Below are 15,614 nucleotides of genomic sequence, written 5' to 3' on the forward strand. Positions count from 1 at the left end.
TATGCCTAAAGAACTAAACAAGGCCCTTATTTGTCTAATACTGAAGACCTCAACTTGCTTTAGTCGACTAATTGAAGCCAATAGTCTAACGTAGGGTTACCTTTCAGATTATCACAAATATATTGAGCTACCACAGCCAAGGAGTTCTGAACAGGTTGATAGCACCAAACCAGTCAGCATTCATCCTATGCCTGTCATTCTACGACAATGTCTTCATGCCCCATGAATTGACCATTATATCAGTGGTAAACAGAACGGTAAGAAAAGATTAATGGTAATAAAATTGGATATACAAAAAGCTTTACTGTTTTGATTGGCATTTTATTGAAGCCACGTTTTTTAAGATGGGTTTCCATGGGCACTAGGTGAGCCTAGTAATGGCATGCATTTGGTTTTCTTATTACAATTTATTGATCAATGGCACAGGGCAGGGATCAATCACTCTAGGGCCGCAATAGGGTCGAGCTGGGCCAGGCTTTTGCAATCCGAAGCCCAGCCCTATATATTATAATCTAAGTCCTTTCCTACCCTGACCCTAATTCAGGGCTAAGGATTATTGTCCATGACCCTAAGCCCTACAAGACCAAACCAAGCCCATTCCCGCCCTGATTGGCCTTATACTTGGTACTGGCCCTAATTGGCCCTATCTTTGTCCCTATTCCTAATTCATTGAGATCAAGCATCAGGGACAAAATTAGAGACGGGTCGGGACAAGCCCGACGGGCCAAAGAGTAATCCCAAGCCCGCCCTTGGCCCTAGTTAAGGCTAGAATATTTTGGCCCTAACCTGCCCTCAGGGCCAAAATCTTAAACCCAAGCCCTATTTGTAGGGTTGTAAATGGATAACCGAATTCACATACGCATCCGTTTAGGGGTATCCGTATCCATCCGATTATTAATAGGATGTGGATATGGTATACCCCTTTATTAGTGATGATTATCCGTCCGATAAAATTATCCGATTAAGTTATATATTTAGATTTATTATTCTTATTTTTATCAATTTTACGTATGATATGTGACTATTTTTCTGGATTTTCTACTAAAATAGCTACTAAAGTTGTTAAATTCTTAAATTTCAAATCTTGCCCTCACAAATAAAAAGGTAAAGATGTAAATAGGTAGTCGAAAACTTGTATTCAATCTATATTCATGCCCATTTAGAAGAATCTACTTAAGAAAATAACTATCCGATTATCATCCGAATTCGACAGAATCTGTTCGAAAACCAATAGAATATTATCCGAATCCATCCGAATATAATAGGATGCGGATATGGATATACCACTATCCGATCCAAATCCGGTCTATTTACACCCCTACCTATTTGGGCTCAGGGCCAAACTTGCACCCTCTAAATCACTCCTTTGAGGGGAATCCAACAAGGGGATCTCCGCTCACCAACATTTTCATACTTTATTCTCAAAGCCCTTTCTACTGTCATTGCACAAGCTGAATCTGAGGATGTGGTAATAGGCATTAAGGTGAGGTATAGAGGCCCTCTTATCTCCCACCTAGTCTTCACAACGATTGTGTCCTTTTCTCAGAGCTGAAGCTGAAGATGTGTGTAACCTGAATTCTATTTGGAGTTGTACTGTGAAGTGAGTGGGCAAGCTATTAATCTAAAGAAATCCTCTAAATATTTTAGCCCAAAGACTAGTGAAATTCTGTAGGTGTTTCTCCAAAGTTCTCAAATCCGATACGTAAGACCTTTTTAAAACCATGGCCTCACAATCGAATTTGAGAGAGATAAGGGAAGGGAGTTTCAAGAACTAAACACCCGGGTCTATAACCAAATGGGGAATTGGAAACACCACTTTTTATCACCGGTTGGAAGGGAGGTGATGTTTCCAACCGGTGATGTTGAAAGCTGTGTCTCCATCAATACACAACCATGTGAGATTGCCTGAGGTGTTAGCGTTAAACTAAGGAAAAGGGCAGTAGACTTCTATTGGAGAAGAACAGATAAGGCTAATAAGGTGCATTGTGTTGGCTAGGAGTGGATGTGCTGATCCAAGGAGAGAGGGGGCATGGATTTTAGGGGCAGAGAACTCCATAACACTACTATATTGGCTAAGGTAGGTTGGCATTTGTGCAAGGAACGTGAATCAATGTGGGCCAAAACTTATTAATTATTATCCAAACACAGTTTCGCAAAGCAAAAGCTGGGGTGCATCCTTCGTGGGAACGACGGAATGCTATGGAGGGTGGTAAATGTCGTTAAGGTGGTTATAATATCGAAGGTAGGACTAGGTACCTTGATTCATGTATGGGAGGATCAATGAGTTCCAGGTTTGGAAGGCTTCAAGATTCAATTCCCAAACCCAATTAGCACTAGGTTTCTAAGGTGGCATATCTTATCCTCACCAATGAGAGGAAATGGAACCAAACTCTCATGAACAGCATATTTAACAGATCAGAAGCAAAGGCAATTTGTAGTATCTCTATAGCCCTCTTCCCCAAAAATGATACAATAGTTTAGGTACTCTCACAATCTGGTTTTTTTAGTATATAGTCTGTCTGTCATTTGCTAACAAATCTTAAAGATGAAGAGATCACCACTAGAGCATCATTTCTCGAGTCCAAGCTTGGTCACAGGTTCTTGCGATCAGAAGAGATCAGAAGCGAATTATGGAACTGTGTAATTGAGCCAAAGATTAAAACTTACTCTAGAGATGCTGTGCTGGAGCCCTACCCTGTGGAGAGGAACTGAAGAGAAGGAGACTCCCTATGGAACAGTCATGCAAAGAATGTAATGTAGATCTGAAAATGCTTGAGCACATATTTTGGGATGCAATTTTGCAAGGCCAGCGTTGGGGACTTGCCCACTTGGTTATGTTGTGCTAGCAAGTGACGAATTCAGCTTTCGTTCATGGATCCAAAACTGGGAACTGACTCAGACTGGAAGGAACTAGAACAATAAGGAAGTGCTAAGCCTCATTGCACGGACATGCTGGCTCATCTGGAGGGAGCGGAATCATCGGATATTTAGAAAATAAACGTTGGAACCCAAGTGAAGTAGGGTTTGCCTCAAGAGTGAGTAGGGAACTTTTGCGAACAACTTGGATTTGTTTCTTTTGCTGAATGAGAGGAATAGACCCCACCCTTTCGAAATTAATGTCTTTTATACAAGATTCTTTGGACCTAGCAAGCAGGTTCTTGAGTTGTATTTTCACCCACATTCCTAGGGATGGTAAATGTGTAGCCCATAATACTCTAGCTTGGGAGACCTTTTCAGTTTCTAGCTCGATTGCCTGGCCCAAGTCAAGTAGCTGGATTGGTAATTTGTGTGATGGATGCCATGGCCTTTGCTTGTTTTTCTGTTGAACGAAATTCTCGTCTACCGAAAAGGGGGGGGGGGGGGAACAACTTGGTTTTGCGTCCATTGACATAGTTCAAGAGTACCAAGTATCTTATAAGTTGGCCATGGCGGTCTTGACCTACCCAGACTTGCCCTAAACCCAAGTTGGGCTCAAGGTTTTCACCTCGAAGGCAGGTATGGGTCTAGGGTTGACCTAGAACTAGTTTTTGTTCTGTCCGATCTGTTTTGACTCATCTGTGATTTTCTCGTCTTGTCGTGGTTTTGACTCTAATTCCAAACAAATACGAAATTAACTTGCAAAGAGATCCAAAAAGTAATTACTGTCAGGAATCAGGATATTATTTTGGGTTATTATGTCTCAAGGTACCAATGCTTGATCCCTAGTCTTCTAAATGAAGAATTAATTCTTGACCATCTAGGCAACCAGAGGTATTGGTCAGAATGTTATTTTATTATAGTATTATTTACGTTGTATTTTTTCCTATGTTCAAACAATTGATTTTGTATATCAAATTTACTGGGACGCTAGTGTCAGGAAAAGGGGCAATTAAGACAAGGCCAATCAAAGATCGGGATAAGGATAATGTCAATCTGTCAAGAACTTTAATCCTGAGTCAAGGTCAACGTGAAGTCTAGCTAAGATTGTTAAGAGCTAGGGTCGGGTTCGGGAATGGGAAAGTGAGGTTTAGTTTATCTTGGCTGCAGCCTTACATAGACCTGTAGGCGGAAAATCAATTTTTAACTGGCTAATCTTTGGTTAGAAAATTGCCGAGAATCGTGTTGGTTAGTCATACATATCTTAATAAAAAAAGGGAAAATTTTAGCAAAAACCCTTATTACGCCCAAAATTAATACCATACTATTTGTTTGCAAAAGTGGGGTGGTAAAAATAAATATATCGGACCCATGTGTACTGTGGAAAGAGTAAGAAATGAAATGAAAAAATTTTGTGAAAAAATTTTAAATGTGAGTCTCACTACTTTTATTATATCTTCCATATTTTACAAAAATCTAACATATTTAATAAGACTTTGAAAAGAGATAAGGTGGGAAAAATAACATGCTACATCAACAGATAAGTTTTTTTTATTTAAGAAAGCTTATGTGCTCTTTTTTCCTCCCTTCACTTCAAATTCAACAAACAAACTATGCATAAATTACCTAATTTATCAATTAGACCCCTTTACGAAAAAAATATATTATTTACACTACCTACTATATTTAAAACTTTTAGAGAAGGCCAGAATACGCTTAAGCAAAAAATCTTGTGCTCCGACTCATTTTTATCTTTATCTACAGTTTGCAATCGCTCCTCTTTTTTCATTCTTGCATCTTCATGATTTCTATTCTTGAATGATTTTTTTTTTCTTCTCCATGTCTCCTTTGCCATTTATTCACATAGAATGTGGGGGTGGGGGTAATATTGAAAATTGATAAATAAAATTTAATTATCACTAATAGCGTTAGTAATAAGGGGTTTGATTGATAAATTGGATCATTTGGGGATGCCATTGATATTAGGGGATTACTCAAAATGACACTGAAAATTTTCTTTACAAGAAGATAGAATAAAGGTTAACATTTTATTTCAAACTCGTCTTTTTTCCCCCAAAAAAATGGTTTTCCTCTTTTGTAAATAGAAATTCACCTAGAACTCTACAAAGTTTAGGGGATAAAAAATGTAGAGAAGTCTTTGTCACCCTTTTTAATGGCTTACTCGTTTCCAATTATTATAAGAGTCGAAAGAAATGATGTCAAATTCTTTATTTTTTTTTTTCGTACAATAGCGCTTTATATATATATAAAAGAAAGAAAAGTGATCGTGACGTGAGTCGCAGCTGGGTAGGTTTTTCCCCGAAGTTGACAATCCAATTACGGGACCTCAATGGTTTCAAGTTTGTGATTGAAAGGTCCAAGATAAGGTCTTGTTATCGAGCTCCGGCGGGATGTACGGTACCCATCACCAGTCACGGCGAACCCAAATCTGAAATCGGTACTGGTCCGGAGTCCGGACCTCCTCTAGATTTCTCTTGTCCTTGTTCATGCGATGATACACATGCAGGTGTGCTTTGCTTAAAGGGCGGGGGCGGCTAGAGTTGTTGCGTAGTACCTATGGGTTATCTTAATAGAGAACCCAGAACGACTCTCTTCATCGTCAGTTTGTTGTTCCTCGGTAATCATCAATGGATCTTGACGAACAGCGCCCAAGAAGTAGTGGACGCCTCGTACTATTACAATTCCTGTGCTCCATCATCGTGCAACGGACTCACCCTCACCGATCCGCTAGCAGCGTCACCGTTCTGTCACCCTCCAGAACTGGAAATAAGCTGTCTTCAGACCAACAAAACGAATACGACGACTACACAGAGGCAGCAGCAGATTCTGCTCTTTACCGTTGTTAATACCAGAACAGCCTTTCGAGTGCTTCCAACAAGGAACTTCACCGCCAACCTCTCCGACGGGGCGGTGGCCAAGGTGTCAATCATCTGGGCCGACGATCGTTTGTTTAGCTGCGGCCCAATTTCGCAGTCCAACCCCAGGGACCCTTCCCCTACTAAGGACCTCAGCCTCCCATCTGATTTCGTGGTGGGGACACACCTCAACTGCACCGTTCCACTTCCACTTCCACTTCCACTTCCCGTCCAGAGAGTCGCTTGTCTGGGTTGCCCCGGACAAGACTCCAACAATTCTTGCTATTATAAGCAGGGGTTCGTCTCTCACTCCCACTGCGAGACGTTCCACATGTTCACGCCCAGCAGTTTCAACGTAAGTGCGGAGAAGGATCTGAGGGCTTACCTACAACTCGGCCATGAGTTCTTCTACACCAAGCCCCCCCCCAGTGTCCTGGATGTCGACTCACCGGAGGAAGATGCGGCTTCAGCCCTTCATCCGCTTCCTTCGTTTGCTTCTGCCCCTTCACCGTGCATCGTCTCAATTGCTCTGACGGTATGTATTTATGTATATGAGAACAATTAATTAAACCAAAAATAAATAATATACTCAATGTTTTCGTAATCTGAAAATGATTCCAGAGATGATTGTGGACATAACCACGTGGGGCAGTGAAGGAAGAAGCTCCGGACAACCCACCAAAGCTTTAATTATCTCAGGTTAGTAGCCTAGTAGGTTTACATATTTAATGTTACTGTATTAATTACGCCTGCAACTTGGGCCAAAAATGCCGAGTTAATCACGTGCGAGAGATTCCAATTTCCAACTCATCAACTATCAGCAGATTGATAAACCTCGGCTCCGGAGTCCGGACCACCGTTGGGTTGTGTTCAGTTGTTGGAGAAATTGGTGTTAACAGTTAACATCCAATCACAAACTACACGAAAGTTGCACCTTTTTCATGGGGATTTACTCATTTACCCATCACAAAGATGCACAGAGGAATCTACGAACTTCATATACCCCTCTTCCACTCAATCCAGAAACAAGATCGGACGTTATTCCGATATATATATATATATATATATATATATATATATATATATATATATATATATATATATATATATATATATATATATATATATTTTGCATTTTCAGTCAAATATATTTCATAGTGATATAAAACCAAGTGAGCAAAATTAGTTATCATTCATTACTCTCAAACACAACATTAGCTTTGTTGCTTAGAGTTAAATGATGATCTAGTATTATTAATTTGTTCCCCTGCAGTGGTTTCAGCTTTAGCTTCTGTTGTGCTTCTAGCACTTGTCGCATTGTTAATCGTCCAATGGAAGCACAGAGTGAAGGAGGAGGTGGCCTTGAACATGTCCCCTTCAAGGTATTCTTACTCTCAGATCAAGAGGTTCACCAACAACTTCTCCAGCAAACTAGGGGAGGGAGCATATGGAAATGTCTACAAAGGGGTTATTCATCGAAACGGGATTGATGTGGCTGTTGCAGTAAAGCTTTTGAAATTCAAGGAGAGCGAAAAACAATTTATAAATGAGGTTGCCACCACTGGAGCTATCCGTCACCAACATTTGGTGAGTTTGCTTGGCTATTGTGCTCAGGGGAAAACACGTGCATTGGTTTATGAGTTTATGGAAAAAGGATCCTTGGACAAGTATATATACGATACTACCAGGAAAGGGGGACATGAAGAGGAGAAAACCAATTTCGAAAGGATAAGCTATGATCAAAGGTTTACAATAGCCTTGCAGACAGCTAGAGGGATACTATACTTACACCAAGGCTGTAGGCCTAGTATCTTGCACTTTGATATTAAGCCTCACAATGTGTTGCTAGATTCCAGCTTCACAGCTAAAGTGGCAGATTTCGGGCTCGCTAGAATGATGGGTATAGATCATAGTCATGTTTCCTTAACAAGGGCGCGAGGCACCCCCGGCTACGTGGCACCAGAAGTGTGGTTGAAGACTTGTGGTCCGGTGACTAAAAAGTCGGATGTGTATAGCTATGGGATGATGCTTCTAGAGATGGTAGGCAGGAGGAAGAATTGTGATCAGGAGGCAAATGAATCCAGCAATTTCTACTTTCCTATTTGGGCATACAACAAGATCAAGATTGGTGAATTGCCCTTGCTGCAAATGAGTGGATTAATGGGTGATGATGATGATCACGCGGAAAGAAGGGATGAAGAGGAAGAACTCATAGAGAGGATGTGCTTGGTGGGTCTATGGTGCATCCAACCCATCCCTTCAAATAGGCCATCCATGGATGAAGTGATACAAATGTTGGAAGGAAATGTAGAACTTGGAATCCCTCCTCATCCATTTCCCCATCTGATAGCAGAAAATGTGGAGCATTGCAGCTATAAATCAAATCCCACCGTCGGCAGTGTTAGCATGTCACTAGAGGCACGCTAGTCACTGATGGTTGATGCATGTCTCCTTGACTAGGTATTTGTATATTCGGCTTATTCCAAAGTGGCGATGAATTGTCTTTGTTTGGCTACACAAGTGTTTCTCTAATGAAGGGTTTTGTCAATTTTGGTCCAGTTCTTTGAAATTTTGTTTTGGAGTATTGTTGATTCAAGTAGACGACCCAAATCGGTTTTCATGTGATAAAAGCCCAGCTTGAATTGTGACTCAATACATTCATATTTGTTACAATTTAGGAAGATTTCACGCAACACGTATTTGCCCACACATCAATCAATCCTTCAAAATTAGCTATAGTTTTCAGTCACAGAACCCTCCGGGATCTTCTCACTGATATCACCTATACCCTAGATATTTGTGAAGCTCCATCCCATGGCATTTATCTTAGATTACCCTCTTTAGTTGGGAGATCAAAAAGACAAACTTTTGCTTTCATCACTGATAGGTTAAGAAGAATGCTTTCTAGTTGGCACTAAAAACTCCTTTCTTCAGCCGGAAAAGAGGTTCTTATAAAAGCAGTGGCATATGCACTTCCAATCTATGCTATGTCATGCTTCCAACTTCCCAATGAGATATGCAAAAAAAATCAAAAAATTGATCAACACATTTTGGTGGAAAAATAACATAAGCCAAGGTATTCATTGGGTTAGATGGGAAACACTATGCATGAAGAAACTTGAAGGACGTTTGGGATTCCGTGATGTCCAATGTTTTAATAAAGCTTTATTAACAAAACAGAGCTAGTGATTACTAATTAATCCTAACTGTTTATGGGCACAAGTAATTTCTATAAAATACCTTCGTCATAAATCCATCATTGAAGTCGAATGTCCTAGGAATTGCTCATGGGGATGGTGAAGCGTTTTAGTAGGTAGAGAGAGTTTAATCCGTGGTATTTTCAAGCAAGTGGGCAATGGCTCTAATACACTCATTTTTAAGGATCCATGGTTACCTAGCTCCCCTTTCCATAAAATCATTTACACTCCAATTACCAATGTCTAACAAAAGTCAATGAATCAATCAACTGGCATCATTTGCAATGGAATCTTCCCCTCCTTCTTTTCCTCTTCTCCAACAATGAAGTGGACCAAATAAAAACTTTATCTATCCTCTCCCCGAACACACCTGACAAGTGGTTCTGGAGTAAATCCTTAAATGAGACATTTAGTTTTAAATCTGCTTACTTTATATGCCTCTTCTATACTGATTATCATGTCAACATTACATCATCATCCTCTATAGCTTCTCATTGGAAACAGATTTGAAACATTCTCACTCTTTCAAAAATAAAACATTTCATTTGGAAAGCATCTCATGAAGCTATGTTGGTGTGTGATACTTTATTTCGTAAAAATTGCTCCCCATCCCCTTTGTGCCTTGTATGTGCTTCTTCCAATGAAACCATATGCCATAATTTATTTTCATGTCCTTATGCAAATAAATGTTGGCGTCTATCTCCCCTTAGAATTGATACCACTGATTTTCATGGTTCTTCTATGATTGATTGTATTAATTTTATCCATACCAAATTACATGCTTACAAGGTAATGCATATCATAGATGTTCTTTGGACCACTTTGTCTTGGTGTATTTGGTATACTATAAACAAATTTATTTTTTATGGTAAAGACATTTCAATTCCACATATTATGAATTGGTTCTCTTCTCAGGTTAATGAAATTGGTGCATGTCAATACAATAGTGTTCTTTTATACCAAGAAATTTTTATTCTCAAAACAATAATCAGCCTCATGTTTTATCTTTTCTTGATATACATCAGGTTTATACAAATGAGGCTTGAAACAAAATTACTCTGCAGGGAGGTCGTGGAGCTATCTTATAGGATTCGACTGGATGCTTTATAGCTGCTCAGGCTAAGATCTACCATAGCTCGTCACCACTCACTGTGGAGACTGAAGCTATTAGAGATAGACTTTATTTAGCTTTAAACTCTTTTATTGATAGAGTTATTTTATTCTCAGATTGTCAGTCTATTATTTCTGATTAAAATGATAATAATCAAACCATTAACTGGTTAGTATGAGTATTATTAGAGAAATTCAACAGCTTGCTGAAAATTTCTCTTTTATTGAATTCAGGTTTATTTGCAGATCATCAAACTCTGCTGCAGATACTATTGCTAGTGGAGCAAATATGTTTGCTCTTTCTAAGTCTTGGTGGTTTGTCCCACCTCTTTTTATGTATGTAAACACTGACTATTCTCCCAAGTTTATTACCAAGAAAATGTTAATATAAGATTGGTAGTTATTAGGCAAAAAGAATATATATAGTCTTATAGAAAGAAAATAGGATCATTTTGTCTAATGAAAAATTTGTCATTTTTTAAAATACTTAGATATATATCATACTATTATATAAAAGCACTCTTTGGTGACATATATTTTGTTGTCCTTGCTTTCTCTTAAAATACCTTTAGGTTTTACTATCTATTATTTCTTTATCTATTTTGTATTGAATATTTTTGACATTTTGGTTACTAATAGCGAGATATACTATTAAAATTTAAAAAAAAAAAAGTCTTCTCCTAAATTACCCTCTCCACGATAATCAAATTAGGAAAGAGAATTGAGAATTTTCAAAGAATTATCCCCTGCATATCTTAAGAAAATCACAAAGCACAAATCATAAATCACTCAAACGGAAAAAAAAAAGGTTTGCAAAATAAAATGAGGAAAGAGAATTTTGACACATTGATTTTCATAGAAACCGCAAACTAGAAATCACAATAAAAAAATAATAAGAAGAAGAAAAACCCAATTCAAACTTCATGTGGACTATTTTCATATTGCAAACCAGAAAATCCTTATTAGAAGGTTATCCTTTAAAAATTCTTTAAAAAAAAAAATCTTTTCCTAAATTATATTCTTCCCTCTATGTTTATGCTTTTATTTATATTATTTACCGTCTCCCAAATTGGTTCTCACCGTTTACCAAAAAAATTTGTCTACCGTTCTCTTTTCTTATTATTATATTCTTAATCTTTTATTTCTTTTTGTATTTAATGATCTAAAATATTTTAGTTACTAAAACTGCTACCAAATCTTGAAGCTTGACGTTCAAAATAGCGAGTAGTGCCTTAAATCTTACCATTCCAATCTAATACCCCTTTAATCATTCCAATTTTTTCAATTCCTATGGAAGAGATATTATCTAACAATACTCTTACAATTTCTTAGACAAGTAGAAAGCCATAGGTTGAGAAAAGATAGCCTTGAATTCGGCCTTATTTCTTGCTCCATGATAGTCCTAAATTTGGACTTAGTTTGATACCTAGAAGATTATGATCTTCGTCGTGCTCATTTTAGTTTTTCAGGGCTCCTCCGATCCAGGGAGGTTGGAGATTATCGGTTGCCAACCAATGTTGTGCCATTACGGTCATAGCAATTAAGTCAGGTGAAGTTTTTAAAATAATAATGGGAGAAAACCCTTTTTGCTTGTTTGGCATTTACAGTTGTAGTTCTTGATTATAGTTTGACATTTTCCCATGCAATGAGCCTTTCCCTAATTTCCTTTTTTTGCGGAGACTAAATGCATGTTATGGAAGAAGTAAAAATAGCCTAGCTGTGATAACTCTTACAATTAGCAGCTATATGGTTAGTTTTGGAGCTTTACAAAGGCAATTTTAGAGGTTGCGATATCAAAATCAATAGGGTCGGCCAATTCAGGTTACTTTTTGGGTTGCTACCATCTTTTGCGTGATTGTTGTTTCTAAGCATACAATCAGGTTAGTATGGAAGTGGTTATTTGCTTAGAATCATTCTACTCTAAAATCTCCTCTTAACCATTGTACAATATCGCTCGATATCTTTTTGTGGTTGCTTTGTAGAATCACTTTCTCGAGATCTAGCTCCATTTGATTCCTCCTTAATTTAAAGGATCTTGTATTATTGCTACGAAGTATCTTGCGGATGCGGATTGTTAGGCTCTTTGTCCCCCATTTGAATTTTTAATAAATGTAGAAAAAGATTCTCTTATTTTGGGATTGTCAGCTTGTTCTGGTGTCTTGTTTTGCATTTTTTGTTCAAGAATTAGAATATTGATAATACTAATGTTCAATTGGAGGATTTCATCTAAGAGTGGCTGTAAGACTGTTGCCATTGCCAAAAAACTGAAGTTTCAAGAGATCTTTTTAGTATTTTACTTCTTCCTTCCATAACACGTATTTTGTTTAGATGACCTAATCAAACTCTAGCGATGAAAGAGTACTATAGGTGAGGTATGGTTGGAACCCTAATCTTCAACTTTATTTCATCCTTTCTTGAATTTTGTGGTTTTTTGGGGCTTCGTTACTCTTAAGTAAACTCAACATTATAGGGTTAGGGTGTATAAATTACAAATCATCTAGACTATCTATGAAGCTTTGAAGATTTAGCAATGTGAGGGTACAATTAGCATTTCAGATTTGGTGATATTAACTACACAAATTGTAGGTGGGTATGGCCTATGCTCCGTTTATTGAAAGATTTCAACAGTTACTATTGGAATTGAAGAATTATGACTTCACCAATGGCAAGGTACATAAAGGATCCTTTAAATATGAGTTGCTACATATTTTGAACCAAATTGAGTTATAAAAGAAAATCATTTTTTCCTTGAGTTAGTCAAGCACCTACCTTTTGCTTCAGGGTGCCATTGGAAGGGGTTCAAATTTTGTGGGCAGCTCATATTCCTTGCTCCCATATTAAGTTTCAACTCAGATAGAGTTTGCTGAGTGGTAAGAGTTTGCTTCTTTTGTTGTTTCACTTCATGTATGAGCTAGAAACTATCCTGCATTAAGAGAGGTCAAAAAACAATAAAAAAATAAACAATTTCTATTTAAGGATTTCTGCCAAAAAATGGTTATGAAACAAAATTATTGAGTTACCAGCTTTCTAAGTATACCAAAACAGCCCTTTCAATGAACTGCAAAATTCAACCATATCCCAAATGAAGACTTAAGATTTCTTTAATCAACCATCTCTTGTTGCACTCCCTGCTTGACTGCATCGATACCATTCAAAGAGCACTAATGCTCCTATCCCCCCCAAGAATATGTTTTTTCCTTGAAGCTTCACAAAATTTAGTTGATGGTAATGATTCGCAGTCACCTGCTCTTCATTTATTATTATAGTTTCATTCTATCTAAGTTTTTTGGGTCAATTTCATCCACTCAAAGGAATATTGTCTATCCACTTAATTGATTCCTTCATTACAAGCTTCCTAATATGTCAAAAAGAATGAAAAAAACTCAATTTTCAAGCATTCTCATTACCTTTCCCCACTATAAAGAGATTTTGTTTTGTAAATCTTGAAACATAAGAGAAATAAAAAGAAAATAAGTGTCAAACAATAGACAGAATACCACTTTATGAACAAAACCAAATAAAATCAAAGACTTATGAGAGAAAAAGACCAAGTAAGCCAGCCCAATGTGGTCAAATGACCATTATATTTCTCATCAACAATGGTGGATATACAATTCAAAATCCATTTTCAGTCCTGAGGAAAATAAAAGGTTTCGTAGTTAGAGGTAAGATTAAAATTCATTAATAAAAAAAAATAAAAAAAAAAAAAACCTTTCATAGTAATGTACAGTCTCTATAGAAAAATCAATGAAATAATTTATTTTTTTTCGTATAATTTAAATTATCTTTATTGTCACATGAACATAAATAGGCATATTTAGTATGATTTATGACCCTATTTCTTATTAAGATAAATTGATTAAACATAAAGTCATAAATAGATCAAGGGTTGTTTAAGGTGTTGGTGTTAATTTATGGATGTAAGTATTTTTAGTTGATTTTGTTCTTCCAACTAGAACCAGAGACAGTTTCTGCATGTGTTTTATTGCAGTAATTGGAGAAAGAGGAGATGAAGAATAAGGATTCCTTTCGCAATGACAGGTGGTAAAGTTTCAACAGAGATAGAGAAAGATAAGGAGAAACTTTAGTCACTACAAATAGAGAAGATGAAAAATCAAGCAATTCCATTCGTCAACGTTGAAGAGTTATATTAGAATGAGTATTAATTTTTACTAAAATAGGGTCAAAGACCCAAAAAAGACTTACGTAACATTATTCAACTTGTAAGTCAGTTCCTCCCGTAGGATTTCTAAAATAGCACAAAGAGCGACGTGCATTTTCAAACTAGTATAAATATGAGATCCGATGTTTCTATGCCTACCCAGGTCCAACTAACCATCAAATAATATTATTGAATTCACTGCTATGTCAATCTCCTTTGCAACTTCTTATTTAGATTTGTTCTTCCACAAATTCACCTGTTCACATTTCAAGAAAAACTTTAGCAGTACAGGAAGTTGGAGCTGAGCTTTCATATGCTTTCATAAGCTTTCATACGCTTTCATAAGCCATTCTAAGTTCAAAATCTATAACCTCTCATGAGCCTTTATGTGGTGAATCAGGGCATTACACTTGAACTATCACGTTTCTTTTTTTTCCTGGTTAAAACATGCTACCATCACCAAATCTACAAGTTGAATGCTCCTGCAGCTCCCAGATCAGTTCCCACTTGAACGATTAAGAGAGAACAAGTAAATAACAAACCCATAAATCACAATTCTAAAGTCCAAACAAACAATTTCAAAATTATACGGAAAAAGTAAGATTCATAATGAAAGTCTTTTATTTCTCTTTCATTATAAATAACCCAGCCCGCCATATTAGCTCTACAAATCTGACCATTTGCTTATGATTCCTTATTAGCCGCTATATCTGGTTTAACATCACTTAATATAAAAATTCCAGGTCGCAGACATAGCTTTGTGCTTACACAATTTTACCACAACAAATAAGCATTCAAATGGATATACAAATATTACAACTGCTGCAGAATGGCCAATGATTTCTACCATTGACCCAACTTATCAACATCTTCCCCTACCAAGCAATAGCATAAGTAACAAAGCTGAGCAGACACATGAAGCAGCACTGACGATCAATATTCAGGATTTGGTAATTATTTTTAAAAATAAAAACCATTTTAGTAAAAAGAATTAAAAGTATCTTATTGAATAAATCTTTTTTACATCTGATCATCTGGGAAATTTTTATTTTTATTATTTTTATGAATTCTTATAAAAAAAAAGAAGAAATTAAAAAAATACATCTAATTATGTTTAATGGATTTTAATGAAAGTGGAAAAAGAAAAAAAAAGTAATCACATTTAATCAATTGTTAGTGGCAACCAAAAATAAATAAATAAATAATAAAAAGAAAAAAATAAAATAGAAAAGTTTACATTTGAGTCACTCATTATAGATTGAAATTACATGTTCCTCCCTAATGTGTTCAAAATTACATTTGGGTCATAAGGAAAGCTAACACCATTAAGTCAAGTTAATTTCATTTGTTAAATGACTAAAATACCCGTTATGTAAAATGAAGGTAATGAATTTCCCTTTGCTCACTTATGTA

General features: G+C 36.7%; 1 protein-coding gene across 5 annotated transcripts in view; it reads left to right on the forward strand.

The window, feature by feature from the left end:
- Window positions 1-8,440, forward strand: part of LOC149027474 (rust resistance kinase Lr10-like) — a 35,537-nt gene extending 27,097 nt beyond the window's left edge. For 3 of the 5 annotated variants that reach the window (XM_089162788.1, XM_089162791.1, XM_089162797.1), the window contains exon 5: window positions 7,006-8,440. In XM_089162788.1, the coding sequence (XP_089018914.1) occupies window positions 7,006-8,159 (1,154 nt within the window). In that variant the 3' untranslated portion in view covers window positions 8,160-8,440. Of the gene's footprint in view, window positions 1-5,944; window positions 6,268-6,353; window positions 6,432-7,005 lie in introns of those variants that run through there. The other 2 variants (XM_089162778.1, XM_089162783.1) reach the window with 2 other exon arrangements.
- Window positions 8,441-15,614: the final 7,174 nt, after the last annotated feature.

Source organism: Hakea prostrata, chromosome 1, assembly GCF_041222555.1.
Source record: "Hakea prostrata isolate BN-2017 chromosome 1, UWA_Hpros_2, whole genome shotgun sequence".
NCBI lineage: Eukaryota > Viridiplantae > Streptophyta > Magnoliopsida > Proteales > Proteaceae > Hakea > Hakea prostrata.